This window comes from Tauraco erythrolophus, chromosome 28, assembly GCF_009769465.1.
Source record: "Tauraco erythrolophus isolate bTauEry1 chromosome 28, bTauEry1.pri, whole genome shotgun sequence".
Lineage (NCBI taxonomy): Eukaryota > Metazoa > Chordata > Aves > Musophagiformes > Musophagidae > Tauraco > Tauraco erythrolophus.
This window is the reverse complement of record NC_141492.1, coordinates 3,813,988-3,839,302: the sequence shown is the minus strand read 5'-3', so window position 1 is coordinate 3,839,302 and position 25,315 is coordinate 3,813,988. Positions and strand designations below refer to the sequence as shown.

Below are 25,315 nucleotides of genomic sequence, written 5' to 3'. Positions count from 1 at the left end.
ATGGAGAGGGGAGAATGCTTCCTAATGTGGAAATATCCTGAGCCAGCAATCCGTGGTACAGATAGAGCAGGGGAAACACACTTAAGCTGGCTGAGAAAAAAAAAAAAAATCAATCAGCCTGCTTCCCAGCTTATTCCAAAAACAAGACTGCGGAGAATGTTTTAACACTGCTTAGTACTAGGAAGAGAGATGTGTTTTCAGAGCCACCTAAGTTTAGTCTTTTAAAGCTCCAAATTCCAGGTAACACAGCTATGAAACCACATCGGGCTTAAAACACAGCTGAGACACTTCACTGCTGATCTGAATTATGCAAATTGTCTTTTAAAAGTACTTTACGTTAGGCACTTATCTGTGACATAGCGGCAGACCATCAAATTTACATTTTTCCACACTAGGCAGAGAACAGAAGCCACCAAGATAAGAAAGATTTAGCAGCTGCTCTAAGAACAAAACTTATTTTTAAAAAAATAAAGTTACTCCTTGAACAAGAGCTAGCGCTAGAAAAACCATCACAGGTTCTGTGTATGTAGACAGGGACCCTACACGTCCATGACAAAAGGATGAAGAAGTGGGTTTTGTTTTTTTTCTTTACTTTCTGACATAGAGGGTGCTAACGAGCACTGATTTTATGCTGCACTGGTGAATTTTGCAGAGAAGGATAGAAAAGCAAAGATTTTGTCAGTATTTGGTAAACAAACCAGGAACATGAATACTTCCAGTTTTCATGAAGTCCAGTTCCACTTCTCCAGGCCTCATACTGGAACAACTGAGGGTGCTCTAAGATCAGAGGCTAAAACTCGCCGTGGATCAAACCGAACAAAGAGCGAGCGAGGTGCAGCTGATTCCAAAAGGACTTTTTGCCCTTTATTACTGCCCAGACACGCACGGCCAATGCCCTGTTATCAAAACAGAGTCAAATTGCAACAAAATACGAGAAAAGCATAGTCCTGGTCTGCAAGATACAACCTTCACCAGGGAAACAAACGAAGCTGTTAAGAGTCACGTTTTACAGGCAAATAATTAACGTGAACACTTTGAAGAACAGTCATCAGAAAGTGATTTGTCAACCAGTTACAGTTTTAATATAAAAACGTTTAGTCCAGTCATAAGCTTAATTGTTCAGCTGAAAATGAGTGGTGGAACCAAAAATCTTGAACATGATGATTTAATATGTTTCACCATCAAGCTTGTTGGGTGACAAATACAGTAACCTTACTCCAGAACGTACATGTCCACACCCATCGTTGCCTAACCAGCTGTCTGCTTGGACATCAGTCCTTTCAGAGGCAGATCTTCCTCTTACGTTACAGCAGCTGCATCCCGGGGGAATTTAGTTGATTTTTTGCTAGCAGTATATACTGCATACATAGATACATGTATATAAAACATCTACACGGATTTAGTGGCGACAAGGACTGAAACATCTTCTCAATCTCGTGGGAGAGTCAAGGACTGTCAAGAGCGTGGTGTGGAGAACCCTGCACACGTGTATTACATCGCGTTTGCGGACACAGACTTAGACTTTGCTGGTTTAAATTTAGCACGTCAGGAGTACTAAATTCAAACCAAAACATTCTAAAAATCGTTTAAAAGAAAATACTGATAACCGTCAAAATTCTTCTGAAAAATGAAAATAAGTATGTACACCCATGCCAATCTTAGCTTCTCAGAAAAAAAATGAAACGGCATGTAAAAAAAAAATAATACCTTTAAGTATAACACTCTGAACTATTATCCATTCTGCCAGGAAGTTATTATAATAGTTGTTTACAGATGGAAAGGACTGAGAAAGCAAGCATCCCCACTTAGGGCAAATAAACAATTCTAGCAAACTATGGCAAAAAAGGGAAAAAATTGACCTAAATTAACACAAAGGCAAGCTGGAAGAAAGATGGCAACTGTATTTTTATCGGTCTCTTCATAAACAACAATCAATTTTCAGGAAGAGGTTGGAGTATACTACTATCATCTCAAAAACAAAAACAAAAACAAAAAACCCAGACTTCCTCCAAAATTGTTTTGGCCTTTTTAAAAATAATTAATCTAAGGTCTTATGCCTATCTATTACAGTTGTGGACTTGTTTTATGAATAGAAATTAAAAAAAAAAAGGAAATACTAGTCAATTGGCATAGGGTTTTCATGCCCTAGGGGTATCAGAGGGTTGAAACTCTTCAGTCTGCGTTTCGACTGACTCCAAGCAGCGATCATCGCGCTTCCGCAGAGATGCTCCCGGAGACGTGCGCTTCCGTGATCGCTTGTTCCCAGCTAACTTAGTCTTTAACACACCCATGGTTTTGTTTCCAAACCCTTCGCTTCAAGTTGTTCTGTCAGATTAATTGGTCTGAAACCAAACAGTGTTTTTGTACTTCAGATAGTTTTTAGCTCACATATTCCATAAATTTTTATAAGTTAACAGAGCTTTGAATGAGTTAAGGCACCCACATGCCCAGAAAAAAAAATAAATACCTTGGGCTAAATACAACGAAGTGTTCAGCAGTCACTGAATTGCACAATTGTCTCCCTACTTCGTAGCACAACGCTGCTAATGTCTTTAGAGATCTCAAACTACTAGAAACGTTCCGAGCGTAACGGACAAGGCATTGACGAGACATTCTTAAGGTTCATCCTGTATTCCTGGCTCCTCAAGGTAACTGCTACTTCTAATGTAATTAACATTTAGCAGCAAGATCAGCATGTTCTAAGAATGAAATAAATATTCACACAATCAATACTAATGGTTCAAATGCTCAAACACATTATTGAAAACAGCAAAATTCCCATCTTTCTCTTGCCAATCCAAGATTGCAGAAACGAGACCCTTGGCAACAACATTCACCGCTCTCAGGACCACAGAGGCTTCTGCAAACGAATTCCAGGCCTGAAGTTTTGTCGTCTGTGGTGCCTGAGAGGTGTTTTACTGTGTTCGAAGCTGGTAGTCTGTAAAAGGGGAAAAAAAAAAAACAAACAACAAAACCCCAGTTTTATTACATTGTCTCACAAAGGTAGTAAAGCAGATCAGCAAATCGGGATGCAGCAATATAAAATAAAATCAGATTTTTGTGCAGAAGGCTCATGAAAATGGGCTCTAAAGCAATTAAGGTAGCTCCAGGTGTACGCTGGAGAAACAAAACATGCAAGTTGGAGACATCTACAGTCTGCTGCCTTCCATTTACCTCCGTTCTGGGTAATGTAACGAACCCACGGGAGAGCCTGGTAGCCACTCTTCTCAATTATCTTCAGGTAGCGAACCTGGAAACAAGGATATGTTAAGAAATAAAGTCTCCCATGTCAGCCAAGCAGCATTTAGAAAAAATAAATACATTTGAGGGGTCAAAAACATATTTCACAGATAACAGTGAATAGGAATCATCAAGAAGATGAGAAAAGCTTGTGTGTTAAGAGCCCAGCATGTTAACTTGCCAGTATTTCTGTTTTCAGCTACCAACCTGGATTCCTGAAGTGGTGAAATATGGAATCTCAAACTTTACACTAATGGGAGGTTTTCCTTCCTTATCTTCAGCTTCAACACTTGGAAGTCCGAAGTGAGCTCTCATCAGGTATTCTTTTCCACCCTACCCAAAAGAGACAGATTTTTTTTTTCTTGAAATAAAAAAATAAAAAAACCAACTGGCAACAATACACAGTGGTTTTCTTCATGTCAAATTGCTGAACTTCCCTACTCGTTTCAGCTCTTCTCTAGGGCTGAAAACTGAGCACTTGTTTTTATTTTAAAAATATTTTTATTTTTTCAAGATGCAGATCAAATTAGGACCAGCCTGAGGAGTAACTCCTTTTCTTTCAGCCTCATACTCAGAGGGGGGAAGTAAAAAAGTTAGTTTTTTTGGTGCCACTGACCATTCTGATCAAATGGTGACAGGCAGTTGTACTACTGCACCACTAGCGTTGGAAAGAGCTCACACTCATGGAACCACCCAAGAAGCACAGTCTGACAAACTAAACCAGCTGCTGCCAAATCTACGCCAAGGGATGACGGCGTCCACAGACACCACTCAAAAATCTGCTCTCCAACCTAGATCTGAAAAATTATCCCTGTTAAACAAAAAATATAAGCAGTATCTTAAACATCTATGAACAAGTTCCAAACCTTCATCCAAGGAAAAGAGGAAGAGGCCAGTACTACTTGTCTAATACTATCTTTATCTGGCCATTCGCATTAACGTGAAGTAATTATCACACTAGTAGGAGATAAGACTAAAACTAACACTTACTGGAAAAGATTTAATGGACCAGACAATTTCACTGTTCTCTGGAACCCATTTGACACTTCCAACAGTGGTTTTAAACTTCGGCGAGTCTGCATCGTTTGGAACCGGAATGTGAATCTCCACATTGTTGGCAGTTGATCTACGCTTAAATTGACTTTTTGCCTGAAGAAGAAAAATCAGAAACGTGGAAAATTGTTTCCATTAGGCAAGTGAGGTCAGAAAGCTGCGAGACACACAACCCACCTCCTGAGAAGCAGGACTGTAACATCGATTGCAATTTACAAACAAAGTTTTCCAAAAGATAAAGTCCCACAGAAATACTAAATACTCGTAGAAAAACGCACATACTGTGGGTCAAGCTTTGAAAACAAATGAGAAGAATAAAACGAGCCACAATTATTTTCAAACTTCTGACCTTGATCATGTACTCGATGCGGCTGTGGGAATGTTTTTCAATCACAGACTCAATCCAGATCAGTGGTTTTACCTGATGGGGAAAAACACTCAACAGCTGTAGGTTTTACTTTGACGCAGTCACGAAAATGTTGCCCCTCCACAAAGCTACACTCAACACACAAACTCCACAGAAAACAGAGTCTGTGATGCTCAAAACGACAAACAAGTTGTGGCTTTACTTTTTTTAAAAAACAATTATACAAACAAGCAAGCACTGAGATACCAACATCCACGTGTTACAAGAATTAGAGGCTTGAAAAGGTACATCTCAGACTCATCCCGAACAGCAAACACTTCATTCCAAAACATTTGATAATTTAACCCACTAGGAACTCAACTATGACAAGCCCTAAAAATAACTCTAATTCAAACTACTGCCCTTAAAATAAAAAGTCAATACTAAACTTTTCATTTGTTGTCTCCTGTCATAGTTGCATATGACAGATCTCCTCTATATTGAATTCTTCCCTTTCTGAAAGGAAAGCTTATCACTGTGGCTAGTGTAATCTAAATTAAATGACAGAAGGAGTGCTGTTGTCGAGCACTAGGAACTGCTACACGGTCATTTCATCACATAGTCAGCTTAAAAATTAAAAATCATCACAGGAACGGTTATTTCAGAACGAGTTTCAACAGCAGCTGAAGAGACAGAGACTTACTGCCAAGTTATTTCTAAACTCACTCTTCCTTCCTCCAATAACAGCGAGCACAAAGCTTTGCTACTAACAGCTGCCTTGAAAACTACTCTGCTGCCCACAGTCTAAGAAAAAAAAAATCAGGGAAGGCCATAGTAGTTCTGCCTACAATCTAAAACCTCGTCATCTAAAAAAATGCCAACGCCCAGACTCACGTGAGTATTGAGACGATAGGACATGAGCTCGAACTCTCCGTCAGGCGGAATGAAAGAAATCGTCCTGTCGTTTTCAAAGCGAGAGAGACGGACACACTGGTGGAACTTTACGTCTTCCAGTTCTACCGATTTACTTTTGCCACCTAGCAGAGAACACACGTTTCAAGGTGCTACACAGACCATGTCCAAAGCCTCATGGCAGCCAGTTACATGGCAAAGCACTTCTCTACTGACACTCCTCCCTTTAGCCAATACCTCCTTTAGCTCACTACTGGTTTTTAGGGCTACAGGAGTCCCAACGAAACAGAGATGAGGAAGCCTGGATGGTTAACATGGTACTCCATCTTTGCTTGCTATTGCCACACAAGATCTAATGTGCTTTTGTACCCTGAGAAAGGGAGTATTTCTATCACCTTCGACCAAATTCCTTCAGCTGAACCTCAAGCATCCCCAAACGTACGACTGCCAACCTGGTGTAGTGGAAGGTGTCACTGCCCATGGCAGGGGGGTTGGAACGAGATGATCTTTGAGGTCCCTTCCAACCCAAACCATTCCATGAGCCTATGACTTCAGATAACACCTTTCCTGATCACCGGGATATCCCCAAAACACTCACGGCCTGTATTATCGAAGAGAACTTTGTCGTTCAAACCGAGGCGCAGCTCTGGCATTCCCGAGAGGAAGACTCGCATTTTAATGGAGCCAACGATCTCGCTCCGCAACACGTTTCCGTTGGCACTGACCTGAACAAAGCCAAAAAGAAAGGTAAGACCACCGTGATGTGACACGGCGCGGCGTCAAACAACACTCTCACCCCATCCCCATCTTCCAAGTTTTCTGGGATATCTTTCTCCTGAGAAATCAATCCAGTAGAGCAGAATTAGATCAGGAAGGTAGGTGACAGGCACAGAGGAGGAAAGGACACACCAGAAATCAGCAACACATCCCAGTAAAGCACTGTTTGTCTATGGGATGTCCTGTGGGGTACTCGGTCTCAATGACTGACACCATTTTGAGCATCACAGCACACTGGCCACCGTCGGTCTTACTTGCAGCTTTTCAGACAATAACCCTTTTCAAGATTTCCTATCACAATTCTCATTAGAAGTTAAAGGTACCCACCAAAAGGTTAACGGACTCTATAACATCCAGGAACACTTCATTTTTCCTGTATTTTATCCCTTCTGATCTCCATGAAACAGCATTCGTCACAGTGGCGGGCGGACGCGGAGCTCCAGTTTCAAGTTTGTGACCTTCCTGAGTGATGTACCTTTACAGCCACATAATTGGCACGAAAAAAAAATAAAATTATTCTTTTGATAACTAGATCAAGCCAAAAATATTTGTTTGCATATGGAAGAATGCTTAAAACTTTCCAAAAAGTTTGTCAGACTGATACTTACTCTTGTAAAATTTTACTATCAGTGGTTTGTGGATAACCAAAATCCATAAGCTCATCTAACAACTCATAAATAATAACAAAATTATCCCTAATGCTCTCTTCTTCCAGCTCCTTGAAATATTCTGAAAAAACCTGAAACAAAACAACAGGGGGAAAGGAAAGGAGGAGGACGTTAACTGAAGACCTACAGCACGTTCAGAATGTATTCTTGCACCTAAACCACCAATTCTAAAAAAAAGGGAAAACCAAACCCCTTAATTCACAAACCCCATAGTTCTGTTCACAAGATCAGCCTCAGCAAACCCACCTCAATTAAAAGAGAGCTACAGAATCCTAGAAACAACTCTGAGCATTATGAAAAATATTTATTCTGGGGAAAATATTTTTCATGCCAGGTACAGACGAGTCAAGCACAGAATCTACGTGATATAACACTACTCATGCACCAAGTTCACAATTTTCCTCTGTGTTCTTGGGTCTTGTGCAACTACTTACAGCATTGTGCCCCATCCTGTGCCTACTCAGCTACAAAATATCAATTCCATTATTAGTGGTTAGGAAGATAGTTCTACAAAATAATCAAATATAAAGTAAAAATGCTATTACCACAGAGTTCTTTAAAAATGCAAAAGCTCTACACACTTCTATTTAGATCAGATTTAGACTGAACTGAAAAGAAGATGGAGATTACTTCTGAAACGTCGTACTCACCTGAACTACTTTATACAAAAATGAAAACACCAGTGATACACAAGCATTCTTCTTAGAAGTTGCAACAACTGATAAAAGATGTTCAGGAATATGTGTTCAAAGTCACCATTTGAAAAGAAGTTTACTAAGTGCCCTTTTAAAAGCCTTCAGGCAATTAGAGTTAGCCAAAAAACCTAAGAGTTAATTAATTAACAGTACCTCTGGCCTGATGAGATACGAAGATAAATATTCAGAAAATAATTAATTAGAGTAGAATTAATATAAATGTTTTTCTGCACCCTATGCTAATGTTGCCCATTACACCACGTAAAGTGTAAAAGATTTTATTTAACAGAACCTCCTCATGGCACTTCACCCATTCTCCAGCTTTGCACCTGGGCACAAAGAAGGAAAACAATGCGGCAGCACCTGGCATGTCAGCACCTGAGCTGTCTGCAGGACAAAGGATACGATACAGGTTGTTATGTTTAATCCACATAAAGCGAACTCCTCCGTGCGCCAGGATAGGAGAAAGCGTCCCCTCTTCTTCCTTTTCCATCAGGATCGGCATGAAATGCTCCACCTCTGACATGTCCACATCTCCGCGGTAATTCCGACAGATGAGAACCTACAAAGAGAACACCAAAATTGTCTTTTTTTCTCCTTCACGAGGCAACACCACGGTGCGAGACGAACACAGAAAACATCTGGAAGACTTCGTAAAGTGACTTTTTTTAGAGTCACCACGCTTCACCCCAGCCTCTGTGCACAATCACGACGCCAAAACACTTTGCTGGTTGAACTCAAACCCTCGTCTGTCACCGTGAAGTCACATATTAACGTTCCCCGGAGTTATTCTTCACCTACTGCTGCGCACGCCCTAAATGCTTCAAAGACGGGAAAACACGCAACTCCTGAGACAAACCACCTCCGATTACGGCAAAGATTAATTACCTCGGGGATGGGAGCCTCACCGCCCCGGGGGGGACGAGCCCCACCGGCCCGGGGCCCTCACACACCGCGGCGCGCCCGCCGCCCTCCGCAGCCCGGGGCGATGGCGGCCCCCCCGGCTGCGGCCCCGCAGCGCCCGCCACGGCGCGGGCCTCACCTTCCCCTTCAGGTCCAGCACGTAGACGGCGCTGGCCGACATCGCCCCGCCGCCGCCGCCTCCCGCCCGGCCCGCCGTGTCGCCCGGCCGCGGACACCCCCACTTCCGCTTCGCCACTGCTACTTCCGGCAGGAAGTGACGAACGCAGAGCCGGCTGCTGCGGGGAGGGGCGCGCGCGGGACTGCGCCGCCGCGGCGGAAGAACACTCGTACTTAAAATAGTCCCGGGGGTCTTTTTTTTCCCGCTGGGAAACGGCCCCGCGTCGCTGGAGCAGCACCAGGAGCGCGGCGGGGCGCCACGATGAGGGGCTGCAGCGCGCGTGGGGGGGTTGGCCGGGCCGAGGGGGGGGACCCCCGGGCAGGCGCGGGGCACCGGGGCCCACCGGAGCCGGCAAAAGGATGATGATGGGGATCGAGAGGCGTTTTAGGGTTTTAAACATCGAGATAACGCGTCAGCGCTCCAAGGGAGCAGGAATCGTAAAGGCACTGGGGAAACTCCGCACACGGACTGTGCCCGCCCCTTGATTTTAGAGGTGTCAGGATGAAAAAAAGGTCGAAAGCAGCGTTTTAATAAAAAGTTACATCGAATTTACAAGTTACAGCAGTCTCCCACCTGACAGAACTCGAGATAAAAGGGAATTATACAACTCCTAGAACTGACAAGAGAAGCTGATGCTGTGTGAGGCTGTCAAAGACTCTCCACTTCCAAACGGAGAACTGTTGGTATTAAACAAATAAAAGAACATGTTCCAGCAGTCGATTTTGGCCTTAATGCTGCTTAAAGCACTAAAAAAAAAATAGCCCTCTGCACCTCTATAAACCAGAGCTCATCAGCCAAGAAGAGGCTGTGTTGAATATTTGGATTTAAAAAACAAACCAACGAAATATGATATTATGATTCCATGAAATAAGCCAGCACAAAGTCACAAACGTTCAGCAGATATATTAAACATTCAGTGCGCGGAACACGCAGATTTACATGGCAACCCTGTTTAATACAAACAAAACACAACTCCTGATCCGAAGCCTTGGGAAGCAGGCCGTTCACTTCGTCCAGCTGACTTTCGGAATGTCGTAATGCTCAGTCAGAGTATCCAAGTGCCTGTTGAAGTCCTGAGGGGGAGAGAGAGAGAGGAAAACTTTTAATATTTGGTGCTGGCATCACCGCCGTTGAGCTGTGAGACCCTCTGCCTCCGCGCCGCTGTGTTCCTCTAGCCCGACCAGCCTGATAAACACCGCCCAGCCCGAGGAAATGGGGATTTTCGGCTCACCTCCACTCTCTGCTTATGGGTTTTCGAGGCTTTCTTCAGGATCCTCTCCATTTGCTGCAGGAAGACACACGAGGCCGGTTACTTCCAGCACCCGCAGCCCCTCGGCGCCGCGTCCGAGGGGCCGAGTTGGGTTTTTACACCCCCCCGGACCCGCCGGTGGGGTCTGGCCCGTTCAGGGCGGCCCTACCCGCTTCTCCTGCATCTTCTCGTAGGCCACCTGCGCCGGGGTGCGCTTGTCCAGCCCGCGCTTCTTCTCCTCCTCCTGCTTCTTGCTGCTCACGATCTGCTCCACGATGCGCGCCTTGTCCTTCGACTTCTTCTTCTTCCTGCGGGGCGGAGCGCGCTCAGCGCCCACCCTCGGTTGCCCACCCCGGTCGCCCCCCCACCCTACCCCCGCGGTTCCCGGTCGCCCCCTTGGCTCACCGCTTGCCGGCCCCCAGGGCCGCGCCGCCGCCCTTCAGCCGCAGCGGCCCGCGCTGCACCGCCTCGTAGTCCGCCATGACACCTCGGCCGTCGCGCCCCCTGGCGGCAGCGCGCGGGCTGGCGGCGCGCGGCGCCGTTGCCCCGGCAACGGGCTGTGTCGTCTGCCGCCCTGAGGGAAGGCGCCGCGGCCGGAGCTCCCTGAGGGGAATGTCCGCAGATTTGGGCTGCGCCGGGACAAAAACCGGCCCCGGCCGTCCCCGCGCGCCTCGTTCCACCCAGCACGGAACGATCCCGGGTGATTTTTCCTTGTTCCAAGGCGCCCCGGTGGGTGGGGCCCTGCTCCTTCGCTGAGGGCAACAGATCAACCCGGCCGGACGGTAGGAACGGCCGAAAAATGGAGGTTTTACAACCTGCCTGCCATCAGGAAATAAGGCAGACTGCCACATGTCTTCTGTCGCGCAGTCAGTCCTTCCTTCCACCCGTGTTTTTTGTATTTAATTCAGTCTGTAACATCACATTTCTGTTCACGTGTATAAACTATATGCTCACCTGTATTTTCAGTGTAAAGGCCGTGTATGTATCAATATATGTGTATCGTGGCACACTAATAATCATTAAGTAGTGGTAATGAGCATTAGCAGATAGTGCAGAACAAGAGGAGTGAGCAGACTGCAGATATACTTCCTCCAGTACAAACCCATATTAGCATTAGTGTACAGTGGGTATTACAGTGAAAAAGGAGAAGGGATTACCATCACTGCTGCTAATTTCCAGCGTTTGGTGTTAACTCTTAAAGAAGAAAGACACTGCTAACACTTTTAGGGAAACTTACTGTATCTGAAGGAATGAAAAAGTGCGATCCATGAAGTTTCTCTGCTCCTTCAAAGACACAAACAAGCTGTTTGGCTAAATACTGTAACATGAGTCTTTGTTGTGCACACAGGAGACAGGTGAGTGACGCTGGGTAAGAGCCTTAAGTAGCCAGACTAAAGATTTGATGAAATGCTCCTATTATGATACTTTGTAGCCTGTGGAATAGGGAAGCCGGTTACTCGATCCTCTGCCGTACCCGAACCTCATTGTTCCATCTTTTAATAGCTGAATATCCAGCCCTCCTATAAAGGTGCCTTTGAGGACAGAACGATGGGACAAGAATCAGCATTCAGAGCCAGAAATGGGCAACAAGCAAACCGTTTTCACTCAAGAGCAACTGGATGCATATCAGGTATAGACCAAACTCAACAGCAGTTTGAACAGAACAACGAATAATGGCAAGGGCTTTTTTTAAAACAATCTCTTTTAAAAATTATCAAGCAGGAGTACTGAATTACAGCAAAGATTTTAGTAGCATAGTTTGGTTCTTACATCAAGAAGAAGGGTTTTTAAATGCACCTAATTATATGACAAAAAGAAGGAGCATTAATGCTAAGCCACATGTATAACTTCATTTAAGTGGCTGTATGGGAAAAGTTTGGGCCAATACATGCTAAAATCTGTCATTACATGTTATATCTTTTCTTATTTAATAGGACTGCACATTCTTTACAAGGAAAGAAATTCTGAGGTGAGTCTTGTATATGCGTTTTGTGGGTAAAGGACAGAGATTGCTATAAAGACATGTTACATATAGGCTGAGGTATTTTTAAAATAATTTTTAAATGGATTTACACAAATTTAAGACAATACCTTTGGGAAATCTGAGCATTTTTGTTGCCTTTTTTTTATGCAAAATCCTATGTTAACTATCCTAAGCTGAGCCAGAATTAGAAATTTTCTATTAAGGTACCAGGCTCTCTATTTATCAGAAATAAATGTTAACGAGTTACATTTTAGTGTACACTTTACCAGTGACATCCACGTTCCTCTCACCTTGTTTTATGACAGATGCTTCAAAGCATACTGTTACTCTTTGGACTACTTTGCCTGGTTTATGAAAACCTTAGCAATTGTGTCAATTTTTCTTCACATTTTCTTCAAGTCTTCCTATAAATAATTATACTGATACTCTAAGGTGCATTTTTCCCAAAGCCTTTATGCACTTCATCGAATGCTCCGTTTAATCTCTGGCCAAAGGATCTGATAAAGACAGGTTCAGTTTTCTGTTCATGGGGGGCCGAGAGTCTCCAGGAAAACTTCAACTTGTTCTCCTTTCATAAAAAAAAATACTTACCCAGCTAGCAACGTCCAAAACACTGAAGTTGCATTTGCCATTCCTGACCATTGGGCACACTAACAGAACGGGAAGAGTTTGGTTTCTGCCTCTTTCAAGACGTCATCACAGATTTTTTGCTAATATCGCTGAAGGGCAGAGCACAAGTGACAATTTCGTACAGAACATGTCCCTCTTTGGAACCTTGATATCTCTGTGTGGATTCCAGACAGCATGAAATATGAATGGTTCTGTAGTAATTGAAATCTGTCTCCTTTCCACGTACTAAATAGAGGCCAAAACCATAACTGTGTCATAAGACATTTATTATTGATAAGGATCCCTTTTTAAAATTCTGCCCTATTGTTTTGTCGATAACAGCTGTGAACTGGATCCTTATTCTAGCGCAAGAACAGAAGCAAAGAGCAGGCTGAAAAAGCGGTGAATACATTGAAGTTGTTCTGCATGTTTTCTGTCTCTTGAACTTGAGTTCTATTGGAAAAAACAGGAAGATACTTGGGGTGGATAAAAACCTGCTGGAGTTGGTCTCAGATCTCTCTTCCTGCCCATGGCCTTAGGCATTCAGCGTTTTATTCTGACATTCAAACCAAACCTTTTGTGCTCCAGTTTAAGCCCATTATTTTTGATCACATTCCTTGTGGACTCGGAAAACAGATCCCTTTTGCCTTGCCACAAGTCTTTGTTTGTTTGGAAACTGATTAGGCAGACCTTCAGGTTGAAGGTCTTGCGCCTCCTTATCATAAACATGTAAATCATAACTACGCTCCATGCCCCAATACAATTGCCGGCCATGTAGAAGTAAATGTGAAACTTTGTAAAAATCTGTTTTGAGACACGCAGTATCTAGTGGTCTGGCAGCCTGACCTGCCTAAGCGTTCTCACGTGGTTGTCCTGCAAGCACAAAGGCTTTGTATTCTTCACCAGTTACTCCGTGTTGTTCTTTGCAATGCTGTCTCTTCCACCAACACCTACAGAGCACACTAAATATTGTTTAGTGACTGAAATCTTCCGTCTGGGAAAGGATGCAAAAGGTGAAGAACGACATGGGAGAGGAAAACGCATTGTTCTCAATGGTCCAAATAACTCGCTCCCTAAACAAGCCACTCTTTCTGCTCCAGGCTGTTTTACAGATACCGAGATCTGGCCCCGCAGCTCGTTCCACTCGACTACACGGACAAACCAGACGTGACGCTTCCCTACGAACTCATTGGCAGCATGCCAGAGCTGAAGGTACAGAGCAAAGAACACGACCCGAATCGAGTGACACACACTTCAGTTTCATCTACCCCTTTTTTAATAATTCATCCAGCACTGCTTGCTGGGAGGCTGTAATACAAATAAATTTTGGCTGTTGAAGTCCAAAGTCTTTCCGGAAGCTTCTAGCGATTCCCTGAAACTGCAGAGAGGTTAACGGAGGCTGCGGCTGTGTCTGCCTCTGATACAACATGAGGCAGGAGCAGAATAGCAGAAAGGGGAGATCTGGCAAAAAGGGGTTACAACAGAAACAATCTTGCTCTAATTGCATCTTACCTGCGCTGACATAAACGCCAGGAAAGATAACCTTCCTTTGCTCCTGTGTTGTTTCCCAGGACAATCCGTTCCGCCAGCGGATAGCAGAGGTTTTCTCGGAGGATGGAGACGGCAATATGACTTTAGATGATTTTTTGGACATGTTTTCAGTGCTGAGTGAAATGGCTCCCAGAGACTTGAAAGCTTATTATGCTTTTAAAATTTATGGTAAGTGCGACATGCGGAAAAAATAAACTTGGGGGAATTCTGCAGCTTCCTGTGGGGATGCACAGTACTCATTTTGCCCCATAACAATTTCCAGTTTGGTATTCTTTTCATTGCATTGGAATGCCGGTTCTCTCTCCTAGAAACTTCTGCTCTTTGTCCTTTTGACTCTTACTCTCCTCATACTTATTTAGGATTAGCATTTACTACAAAATCTACAACCTGAAAGCATCTGCAGTTTTCAAGAGCTGATAAACATTTAAAGAAATACTTCTGTCTGAGGGGCTGCTTGCAAAAGCGCAGCACAAGGAATTTGGCTGCCCATAAATCTGTAGGGTGGTTTTGGTGGGGGGAGGCGGGAGGCAGGGAAGCACACTTCTCCCATTTTTCTCTGAGGACAAATATAAAATTTGGTGGTGTTTTTTTTTTTTTTATAGTACCATTTTCAGTTACTTTTTTCATGATCAGCTAAAGCAAAACAATATATCAAATCAATGGTGGTTTTTTTTTTGTGATTTAAACCACATATGCTTCAGCAAAGATGTTAAAAAAGTGAACTCTCACCAAAACTGAACAGCCCATTCTCTTCCTACAAGTTTGTACTGTTTCTTGCATTTAGTTCAGTAGAACTGATTTGCCAGAATGACTTAGTTACAGGTTGACTATATTTAGCCATTAAACTATTTACAATTATTACCCTTATGTATGATAAGGAGAAATATTCCAAGATTTTTATTTTGTTATTGACTTTTTGTACAAGCAAACACAGATAACTGCAAGACTTCAGTTCTGATTTGAAAGTTCTACTTCTATAAATACATTACAGCCTGAGAACCAAACCCTTCCTGTGAGGTCTTGGCAGTCAACCAGGTAAAATGCTGACTTTTGTCACTTTGAATTAATTTTGTTTCATTTGACAGATTTTAACAATGATGATTACATATGCAAATCAGATCTAGAGAAAACTGTTAACAAATTAACCCGAAATGAACTTACTCCAGAAGAAGTTAGCCTTGTATGTGAAAAGGTGATTTACGAAGCTGATGTGGACAACGATGGCAAGCTGTCTTTGCAAGACTTTCAGCACATGATAATACGAGCTCCAGATTTCCTCAGGTAATGTTTGCTTTTAATTTCTAACACAACATTGCTTTGAGTTTTTTTTCTTTTATCAGAAGTCTCTGAAGTGTGTGTTTTACATCTCAGCCATTACAGATCATCACCTTTTCCTGACAGTTTCTAACAGAGGTGCTCACCATAACCACTGGGATAACAGATGCTTGAAAAAGCGTGGAGGCTTCTCGACTGGCTTTTCTTGACTTGCTTTTTGAACCCTCGATGTACTTTTTACATGATAACAAGTCCTTGTAACTTAAAAAGCTAATATTAGCACTCAGGCTCCATTGATCGGTGTGTGAGATCAGCTCACTCAATACATAACATGGTCTTAACATGTTTTCTGACAAATGTGTTACACAAGCAGCACTCAAAATCTTGCTTTTATTTAATGCACCTCTTCTTTGCAAGTGCTTTGCAAAATAAAGTTCCCAGTTTAGTCCCAGGATACATTGTAGTGAACCCCTTTGAACAGAGTGATACATAAGTGATCCTTACTTCCTTTTTTTAACAGCACGTTTCACATCCGAATCTGACTCTAGCAAAACACGTAGAGAGAAGTGCTTCCTGAACCTTCAACAACTTTTCTTCACCCGAGGTTACTGTCCATATGAGAGCAAAACAAGAAGACCAAAGAGGACACTTTCTGGTAACTGAACCAGTCGGAGAACCCTGTCTTGTTTACCTCTTCAAAAGGAAACTTCATTAAGCTCTTCATCAAGATTTCCCTATAATTTAACTATTCCCTCCCACAGCTAGAGCAAATGTGGCCTAGAGTGACAGGAGAAATATTTTTTTTACAGTTCAGACACCACCGGGTAGTAGAGGAACTTGTATCAAATTATAGTATCTAAAAAAAACCCTAAGAAAATGCTTTATCCATTAAAAACCCCTTGTAAAAGGACATGGAGCTGCTGCAGCAAGTCCAGAGGAGGCCACGAAGATGATCTCAGGACTGGAGCACCTCTGCTATGGAGACAGGCTGAGAGAGTTGGGGCTGTTCAGCCTGGAGAAGAGAAGGCTCCGGGGAGACCTTCCAGCACCTCCCAGTATCTAAAGGGGCTACAGGAAAGCTGGAGAGGGACATTTTACAAGGGCGTGTAGTGACAGGACACAGGGCAATGGCTTTAAACTGAAAGAGGGGAGATTTAGATTAGATATAAGAAAAATTTTTCACTCAGAGGGTGGTGAGGCACTGGCACAGGTTGCCCAGAGAAGCTGTGGCTGCCCCATCCCTGGAAGTGTTCAAGGCCAGGTTGGATGGGGCTTTGGGCAACCTGGTGTAGTGGAGGGTGTCCCTGCCCATGGCAGGGGGGTTGGAACTGGATGATCTTTGAGGTCCCTTCCAACCCAAACCATTCTGTGATTCTAAAATAGTTTCAAAAACATTACGGTTAATGAAAATTGCGTAAGCAACTCTTCTGAGCAGCTTCAACAGTCTTAACAAACGGTCCAGTGAGTCAATTTGCTGAGGTGTTCTCCTCGTGTGCCACACAAGCCCATTACAGGTTCTAAGAAGAATACAGAGAAGACCTCTCCGTTTCAGAATTTACAACGAAGAGTCAACATAAAGGACAAAAGAGCCCACCCCGGGTTCCTGTCCCTCTTTTCTATTTTTAGAAACACCCCACTTTCCACATAAGAATCTATATGCACAGATAATGAACAAGACCGACAAACTAAGTTTGTAAAATTCTCTTTTCATAAGAAGTTTATTTATGCAGTGCTCAGGGTCCTGTACAACAGAGTAAAAACATACGTATTGTAATAAACAACAGTTTTGGGTTTAATACAAACATGAAAATCAATGAGAAGTGTTAAGAAAGCAGTCGTAATGCGCGAAGGGTGGCAGCCGAAAGTGGTCATTCTAAAACACAATGTACAGTTATTTTTACAAATACTGGGATGCATTAAGTTCCCTTCAAAACAAAGTCGTAAGTCCCAGCTCACGCTCGACGTAAAGCCCGTGATTCCAGCAAAAAGGCTGGAGACCAGCCCGCTGAACTTCATCACCCACAGAAACAAAAACTCCAACATCAGTGAGAGGTGGGTCAAAGAATACGGCAGCCTGAAACAATCGGACTGCACGTTACCATTAACGTTCAGCTGAACAGAGTTATTTAGTCTATGAACGAAGACACAAGTCAGTGATCATTCCTTCCCAACCCCTGTGAACTTCTAGGACAAATGGAGACCATCCTCCACACAGCTGTTTGTCCGTTCCCTCTCCAGCCTAACCACCAGCCGTTTCAAGTCCACAAGAACAAGAAATCATGGTAGCTTGAGCATGATCACCAGCCAGAAACACCACAACAACAAAACCCTTAACAATTGTCAGTGAGATGATCAGCATCTCACAGGAAAGGAGAGACCAAGTAATTTTCAGCAGCAGTAAAGAGACTTACAATAATCCATAGGATTTATAAATCTGAGGCTGGAAGTCTGATGCTGGCATAAGGCTCTGATGTTGAGGAACACAAGACGTGCCTATCAGCACAGGACCTGGTCAACAAGTGTTAAACCAGCAGTTTCACCATTTATTGACAGACGAGCTGCTGACAGCTCTGCCCCTGAAAGGGTGAAGACTATCTGAAATATTGCAACCAGCCTCAAAGATACGGTCAACCACAGAATTCCATGATAGTAAAGTAAGGGAATTTGAGAACACGCTCAAAAATGGGTTTGTTTCCCTACAAACCAAGTGTTAATCAATCACCTGACATTTTAGTGGCATTTGGACACTGAGAACGTGTAGTAAGCACATTGCTAGTTCTTCAGATCTACTTAAATTCCTCAGTTTTACAAGTTTTGTATCCAAATTTTGTTTTTCCTCCTTAAAGAGAGCTTACGTATAAACACATTCCTGTACGTATTTACGCAGTACCTCTTTTGATCGTTGTGTTTTCCGTAACATTCACACTTAAAATAACCACAGTAATCTAATTGTGTGATGGAAGCATCCACTACATCTTGAACTTCTCCAAGATGTGATGTCCACATTCAGCAACACGGAGCCAAGCACACACGCAACTGCAGTGCCTTCAACCTCTGCATTTTAGGTTTCACGTTGCTTACGCTGATTTAGTTCCTGTGTAGGCTCTGCACACCCCAGAAGTACAGTGCTGACTGCAGTCACAGTAACTGTATGAAACTTCCTGAGATCGGGCAATAACATAGTTGCTCATTGAGTAAAACCAATCGTTTTGTCAAAGGAAATCATGCTACAAATTCGGTACATAAACATGTGCAACAACCAGCACAAGTTTAAACAAAAGGTATTCACGTACAAAGAGTGAGCTCTGAACGCAAACGAGTAACTTAACATTTAGAAAGCGAGGAGTGAAAACCACAATTCTATCCTTCAAGTTTTATCCACTTGTAAATTAATATTTTCTTTCTCCTCTCGAGGCGAGTTATCCATTTAGACACTGTCAGCAGGCAGTGTCACAGTGGGCAGCCCACGACAGCAACTTAGACTGAACACTTCTTTTTCCAGTAACTTTGAAAAATGAGTCTGGCTGCAACATCTGGCTATGTTAAAGTAGAAGGATAGACGCGAGACAATCCCCGTTTGCTACCTAGCCAGAAACAAATCATTAAGCACATGTTTTGTGTAGAAAAACAACATTCAGACCACGCCTTGATCACCTCCCCAGTCCTGTCTCAGAAATCTCTTGAAGCACACACAAAGTCTTTTTTAAAGAGCATCCTCAAGAGAGAAGTATTGCTTGTCCCACCTACAGCTCTGTGTTAACTACACTCTGAAGCACATCCTGACTGGAAGGCTCTTCGGCAGCTTAACGGGATTTTATCCTGCAAACACATCTGTGTGCAATCCACTCCGGTGCACGTTCACCGAGTCCTCACGCTAAAAAGCCACAAGTAAACAAACAAACAAACCACTGTAAGGTTCTGGTTAGAGGAAAGCTTTACGTATTATTTTAATAGCAAACAGAGCTCACTGTAATCTGCTAGCTATTAAAAAAAAAAAAAAGAGGTTGTTAGCATATAAAATGCATTTCTATAAACCAGTAACTTACACAGCAAAATTTCCTTTTTCCATTTTAGAAAAACAGGCAATATTCCTGTTGAGCCCAATCGCATGCTGCAGATTTATAAAAGTTTAATTATGAACACGACAGATCTTTAACTACAGTAACATTTACGAGTGCTACTCTGAGGCCAGAATAGAACACCACAAACTTGAAGAACACAAAGCTGGTGAGTATATTAATTAACTTCAAAATCAGCTTTAATTTCACTCTTAATAAGTGCAGTTGCCAATGTAAACAAAGCACGTCAACAATTCCAGTGAGCTGCAGAGCACAGCTGATACGTTCATCTGAATCAAACACACCAGAATTCCCATCGCTTGGCAGCAGGCTTTGAAGCAGACGGCTCACACTGGCCCCTTTCTGAGTCTAACAAAGACCCAGGCTGACAGCCCCTGGGCTGAGAGGCTACCTAGGAGCTTCACTTGGCCACCACATTTTACACATCGGAATGTAATAGATGGTGTTTATAGGAATAAATACACAGAGTATTTCCACTGAGGTCTAAACATCACTCGCATCGATGCACGCTACCGACAGGTTTGCTGCTGCTCGGAATCTGAAGTGATTGGTACACAGCAGCAAGGCAAATCTCAGCCTAAAAAAGTCCGTTTTCAGAAAGTGTTCGGATGTGCAACATTGATTTGCATACGTGAGCAAGTGTGCATGAGAACACACAACTGGAAGCAGTGCAATACATTTTCTTGTCACAATTTGTAACTAGCTACGACATCATGACAGATCTGGAGTCATTCCCAACTGGAGAAGGAAAAGCCGCCCGCTGTAACGGTACAAATTTTGGGTAAACATCCCCACCTGAGCCGGGTCTGTTTCTCTAAGATCATTCCTGTGGGACTCCCTGTAGCCATCATCATCTCCTGTTACACACGTTGGAATGCCTGGAGTACTGAATCAAGCACGGTCAAGTCGATATGGATCAAGTAATTAACATGGATAAAGTAATTCCTGATGGTAAAGATCCGTTATATTTACAGAACGCTTTGGTTTTTTAAAAAAATAGATTCCTTTGAGGAGGATTTTTTTTTTTTTTTTTTTTTAACTTCAATTGTACTTGTGGATTGTCTAGAATAATGCAAACGAGTAAGGAACAGGCAGGTAAAGATTTTCTCTGTAGTAGCAAAGAGGTGGAGATGCAGGAAGCTTCCTTCTACCTTCTGAAAAGGTACAAGCCTGCCCTGCCTAGGGAAGTGCATTTCAGTTCCTTATTCTGACCGTAACTTCATCTTTCTAATCTGGACACATTACAGACACGAACGAAAAGGTTGAAGCCTGCCAAGGTGCTGTACGACAGGTCACGTTTGATCTGTACTCCCTCTGCTAGACAACACACATGCCCGGTGGCAATCTGACAAAAATAAACCTGTTTCATCTCCAAAATTGAAGAGTCAGACAATTACTAAAATAAACAATTTCTTATTCAGATGGTCACAAAGTGACAAAGTCTTTTGAAAACGCCGAGTCCACAGACAGAGGAAATCTCACTCAGAGCAGGCACAGTCCAGCTCGGCCGAGCAGAGGCTCCCATTAAGGCCGTGTCCCTCACAGAAGAACACATCGGAAAAAGCTGCTTTTCTTTTGCTGGTCTGGTGTGATTTTGACTCCCTGGTTGCTGCCTTGTGGGCTATTGCCTTCCTGAAGACGTAAAAAACACGGAGTTACTTATACTTAACAGCTTCTAGCACCCATACTTCATCTATTCATGCCGTTGAATCGAGCCTGCCGTACACAAAACCATTCCTGAAATCAACTGGAAACTTCACTCATTGATCTGACCCTCCCATCAGCCACCACGACAAGTCAGAGAACCGTGTCTGCTACTTTTGGCTCCGACTAGCAAACGCTGCCCCTATTCTTCTTCCTTCTGTAAGCTCAAAGACAGCTGAGATTCAAAAAAAAAATTACAGGACGTGCTTGGCTCTTGCTGAAACACTTAGGAATTGTCAGCGAGACCCAAAATATCCCAGCTCTACCAGCACGCGTCTGGTCACACGAAGGCGGAACGCTCAGAAAACGCAAAAGGAATCTCTGTGAGCTCCATTTCGTAGGGAGCAAACCAACATCAACACACGTTCATTTGTTGTACAAAAGATAACCCAACCACTTCTCAGGTCACCTTCACAACCCTTATCACAACACTAATTAGTTCTTCACCTATTTTTAAACATACTGGTTTGAAGACTACCCCGAGGTATGACGTGGGCCTCCTAGAGGTCTAATTTGTACGATTCTGTTTTTCACAGACTGTAAGAGTGAGAAATATCTTTAGACTGCTCTGCCACTCACCTGACTTTCACTAAAACAAGTAAAAGACAATTTTATTTAGAAAACCTCAACCATTGCAGCTAATTCCTGAAATGCAGAGACAATTATTTATGAGCCAAGGTCTGAGCATAGTTTGACAAAATTAAAACCAAATTTCTATAACCTTCAGCACATCCCCCATGAAAGAGACCACAAAACATTTTTATACACTATGAAAGGTATTTGTTATTTGGCTTTCAGGTTCGCTTTCTTTTTTTTTTTTTCCTATTTAAATGCAACATGGATGAAGCAAAGGTTACTCACCAACTTCTTGTCCATTTTTGCTTTGATATCTCTTGCAAGAGTGAAAAATGCCTGCGACAAGTAAAACAGTTAAGTGTTACACGGTTAATCAAATATATTCTAACATTTTTGATTAGCAATAAACTGCCCTCCCGAGTTTCTATGTATACCGAACTCCTGGAGAACACCAAGTTTTCCGTTTTTTTAGTTCCCCCTCCAGGTTTTAATGCTCCTTTTCTAACTCCACCACCTCCCTTCCGAGCCCGAGAACCACGACGGCCCACACCACCCACGGCAGGGCACATCCAGGGCTTGCAGAGTGGCAAGACGCCACCCTTTATCAATCGCATTGTTGAGTGCAAAGGTGAGTTCAATTTAAATAAATTAGCATAATGTTGGTTAGACACCACCTTCGCAGAGCGCACAAATATGGACTTAACAACCCACCTGCAGTACCTGAGGGCTGAGCTTTGCACCCAGCCAGGACGGGCCCGTGTTCTCATCGCTTGTTTGCACAAAGGCGACAAGAAAAGTCAGAGAAAGGTCGCAGTACTTACGTTCTCTATGTTTATATTCGCTTTCGCACTGGTCTCCATAAATTTAATTCCGAAGCTTGCAGCAAGCTGAACAAAAGCAGGTTTCACGTTAGTTGGACAACTGCAGGAGCAGCTCTCAACACAACCAGCTGCACAGGCCCTGCCCCTCCTGCCAGACTCACAGGAACTTGGGGATTTACTCCAGCAGAACAACTTGCAAAAATCAGGAACTAAATCTCCTTCCCATTAACATCTGTTCTTACTGGGCTTTGCTCTTCTGTTTAACGCTCTGCACACATTTTAATCTGCTCCTTTGTTTGTTTCCTTGCACAGATACCTCGACAGTCTGGTAACATCTGCAGTGGGCAGAAGTGCTCTCCCTGCCTTGACCGAGTCATGTCTGACAGCCACAAAAGCCCATCCTGCCTGCCTTCTCACTGGCTTTCAGCCAAAAAGAGACATTTCCTAAACATCACACTCTAACATGTTTTTTCTTTCTTTTCCTAAGAAAAAATCCAGCTCATTGCTTTGCACCCAACACATCTTAACCAGATAATCCACAAGAATTCCTAACACAGACTCATCTTTCTATCAGACCAGGGAAAACAGCCTGGGAAACGTTCCATAGTTCTGCTCAGAAGCACCACTGAGGCACTGACGGTGGCAAAGGCAGTTTTTATACTCTGAAAAGTCTGAGCTGAAATACGTTAAAGCTACAGCACTCACCTTCTCCCCTTGCTCTCTAGAAACTTGTCTTTTGTCATTTGCGTCACATTTGTTCCCAAGGATCATTTTTTCAACATCTGGAGAGGCGTGCTGGGACAGAAAGAGATGAAAGGATGGGCTTTGGCTCAGGTGTTGGTAGGCAAATATTGTCAAAAAGACAAGGCACAAGCAAGTGCTTGACACAGAGCTGCTGGTGCTGCTGGTGTGAAGCACCTTCTGCAGATCTGTGGGCGCCCACAGACCCCTCACCCCAGCAGCCACGCGTGTCCTGCGTGTGTCATGGCATGAGAACAGCCACTTTTAGGTCCCCTCACCACGAGGGGGACAGTGGTCCCCACAGCTGGCGCGCTCTCCTGGGCCAGCGCCACGAATCACCCTTAACCAAGGCATGCCAGGAGTTACTACTGATTCCCATTCCATTTATTTTCCAAGCACCCAGCACAGGAATGCAAAAGAAACTCACCCTCTGACGCAATTAAGTTTCAACTCCTTTTGAAGGAAGAAACAGCACCTTTAACGGTCAGTAAACAAACAGAAAAATTACCTCTTCAATATTCCTGACCCAGTTCCGAATGTTTTCAAAGGATTTTTCATTGGTGATGTCATAGACCAACATAATGCCCTAAAGATTAAGAAGGAGACAGGTTGTTTCAGCCAAGAGATAACGACTTGCCCACAGCAGAGAGGAGCAACTTCACAAAGACTATTTTCAAAACAGCTGGTTACGGTTCCACACAACGTTCCACCGCGGTTCATGCCTGGCTCCATCAGGTGTGCGGGACACGCGTTTATGGAGCGGGTCATGGAGCAAAGCTGCCTCCAGGAGCTCCCGGGTTGTCCAAGACAGGAGCACAACCGTGAACACTTGGCCAGGCAGAGTCTACGTGCCAGAAGAGTGGCAGCTGCGCGTGTTCCACGCTAAACCCACCGACCCGACGGCGAACGCCGAACGCGTGGCGCGGGCTCCGCGCGCCGCATTGCTCCTACCATGGCTCCCCGGTAGTAGGCTGTTGTGATGGTCCGGAATCGCTCCTGCCCGGCCGTGTCCCTGCAACACACACGACACGGGGGCTCAGGCGAACCGCCCCCGCCACCGCGCTCCGGTTAAAGCGCCAAAAACTTTAATTAATTTAACTTGAACCGGTCTTTGGACGCGCTAAAACTGTCTTTTCCTTCCTGAGCCATCGTGAGCTGCCCAAGGGCACAACTGGGGAAACGCCCGCCAGTAAGGCCACCCCGCCCGGCCAGACACCGGCACCGGACACGAACCCAAGTTAATGAGCTAATTAACCGGCGGGCAGACGCCTCACCAGATCTGCAGTTTGATTCTCTTGCCGTCCAGCTCGATCGTTCTGATTTTGAAGTCGATACCTGGGAAGAGACGGGACCCGATCAGGGAATTTCTGCGGATCCCAGATCCTCGCGCTTCCCTCACCCTCACCGCCGGGGCTTTCGCTTTCCCCGAGCGCCGGCGGCCCGTCCTGCCCCCGCCTCCCCGAACAGCCGCGGAGCGGAGCGCGACCCGAGCCCGCTCCCCCCGCCCCGGGCCCCGAGCGAACCCGCCGCCTCCCGCGGCCCGAGCCGGGACGCGCGTCCGCCGCCATCGAACCGCCCCGCGCGGAACGCGCCGCTCGCGGCCGCGGAGCTCCGGGCGGGACCAGCGGGGCGGTCGGGGCCGCCCCTCACCGATGGTGGAGATGAAGGTGGCGTTGAAGGCGTCCTCGGAGAAGCGGAAGAGCGCGCACGTCTTCCCCACGCCCGAGTCGCCGATGAGCAGCAGCTTGAACAGGTAGTCGTACGTCTTCGCCATGTTCGCGGGCGCCGCCCCTCGGGCCGCGCCCGCCCCCCGCGCCGCCTCACGGGCCGCCACCGCCGCCCATCACGGCTCGCCGCGCGCTCATTGGCTGAGCGCGGCAGGAAGAGCGCGGAGCCGGCGCTCCATTGGCGGGCGGCCTTCGCCGGTGTGTAAGCGGCGGCGCGATTGGCGGCT

The 25,315-nt window shown here is 44.6% G+C and overlaps 4 protein-coding genes across 5 annotated transcripts; 1 reads left to right on the top strand and 3 right to left on the bottom strand.

Moving 5' to 3' along the window:
• Nucleotides 1-864: 864 nt before the first annotated feature.
• On the bottom strand, nucleotides 865-8,776 carry AP1M1 (adaptor related protein complex 1 subunit mu 1). Its single transcript, XM_086627752.1, has 12 exons — nucleotides 8,734-8,776; nucleotides 8,097-8,253; nucleotides 7,647-7,714; nucleotides 6,937-7,067; nucleotides 6,656-6,803; nucleotides 6,150-6,276; nucleotides 5,534-5,676; nucleotides 4,643-4,714; nucleotides 4,231-4,389; nucleotides 3,448-3,573; nucleotides 3,175-3,250; nucleotides 865-2,938 (listed from the first exon to the last, which is right to left on the bottom strand). The coding sequence occupies exons 1-12, from the start codon at nucleotides 8,773-8,775 to the stop codon at nucleotides 2,916-2,918; spliced, it is 1,272 nt and encodes a 423-aa protein (XP_086483878.1). The 5' UTR covers nucleotide 8,776; the 3' UTR covers nucleotides 865-2,915.
• An 884-nt stretch (nucleotides 8,777-9,660) lies between these two features.
• FAM32A (family with sequence similarity 32 member A) lies at nucleotides 9,661-10,503 on the bottom strand. Its single transcript, XM_086627799.1, has 4 exons — nucleotides 10,427-10,503; nucleotides 10,191-10,329; nucleotides 10,004-10,057; nucleotides 9,661-9,845 (listed from the first exon to the last, which is right to left on the bottom strand). The coding sequence occupies exons 1-4, from the start codon at nucleotides 10,501-10,503 to the stop codon at nucleotides 9,777-9,779; spliced, it is 339 nt and encodes a 112-aa protein (XP_086483925.1). The 3' UTR covers nucleotides 9,661-9,776.
• Nucleotides 10,504-11,600: 1,097 nt separating this feature from the next.
• Nucleotides 11,601-15,982, top strand: CIB3 (calcium and integrin binding family member 3). Of its 2 annotated transcripts, XM_009982605.2 has the most exons (6): nucleotides 11,601-11,651; nucleotides 11,956-11,990; nucleotides 13,715-13,826; nucleotides 14,186-14,333; nucleotides 15,251-15,446; nucleotides 15,961-15,982. In XM_009982605.2, the coding sequence occupies exons 1-6, from the start codon at nucleotides 11,601-11,603 to the stop codon at nucleotides 15,980-15,982; spliced, it is 564 nt and encodes a 187-aa protein (XP_009980907.2). The 2 variants fall into 2 exon arrangements, with proteins under 2 accessions (XP_009980907.2, XP_009980915.2); XM_009982613.2 differs by lacking the exons at nucleotides 11,956-11,990; nucleotides 13,715-13,826.
• A 3,330-nt stretch (nucleotides 15,983-19,312) lies between these two features.
• On the bottom strand, nucleotides 19,313-25,141 carry RAB8A (RAB8A, member RAS oncogene family). The gene is made up of 8 exons (XM_086627668.1): nucleotides 25,012-25,141; nucleotides 24,636-24,696; nucleotides 24,313-24,373; nucleotides 23,870-23,947; nucleotides 23,326-23,415; nucleotides 22,621-22,686; nucleotides 22,085-22,135; nucleotides 19,313-21,151 (listed from the first exon to the last, which is right to left on the bottom strand). Exons 1-8 carry the CDS (start codon nucleotides 25,133-25,135, stop codon nucleotides 21,059-21,061), a joined length of 624 nt encoding a protein of 207 aa, XP_086483794.1. The 5' UTR covers nucleotides 25,136-25,141; the 3' UTR covers nucleotides 19,313-21,058.
• Nucleotides 25,142-25,315: the final 174 nt, after the last annotated feature.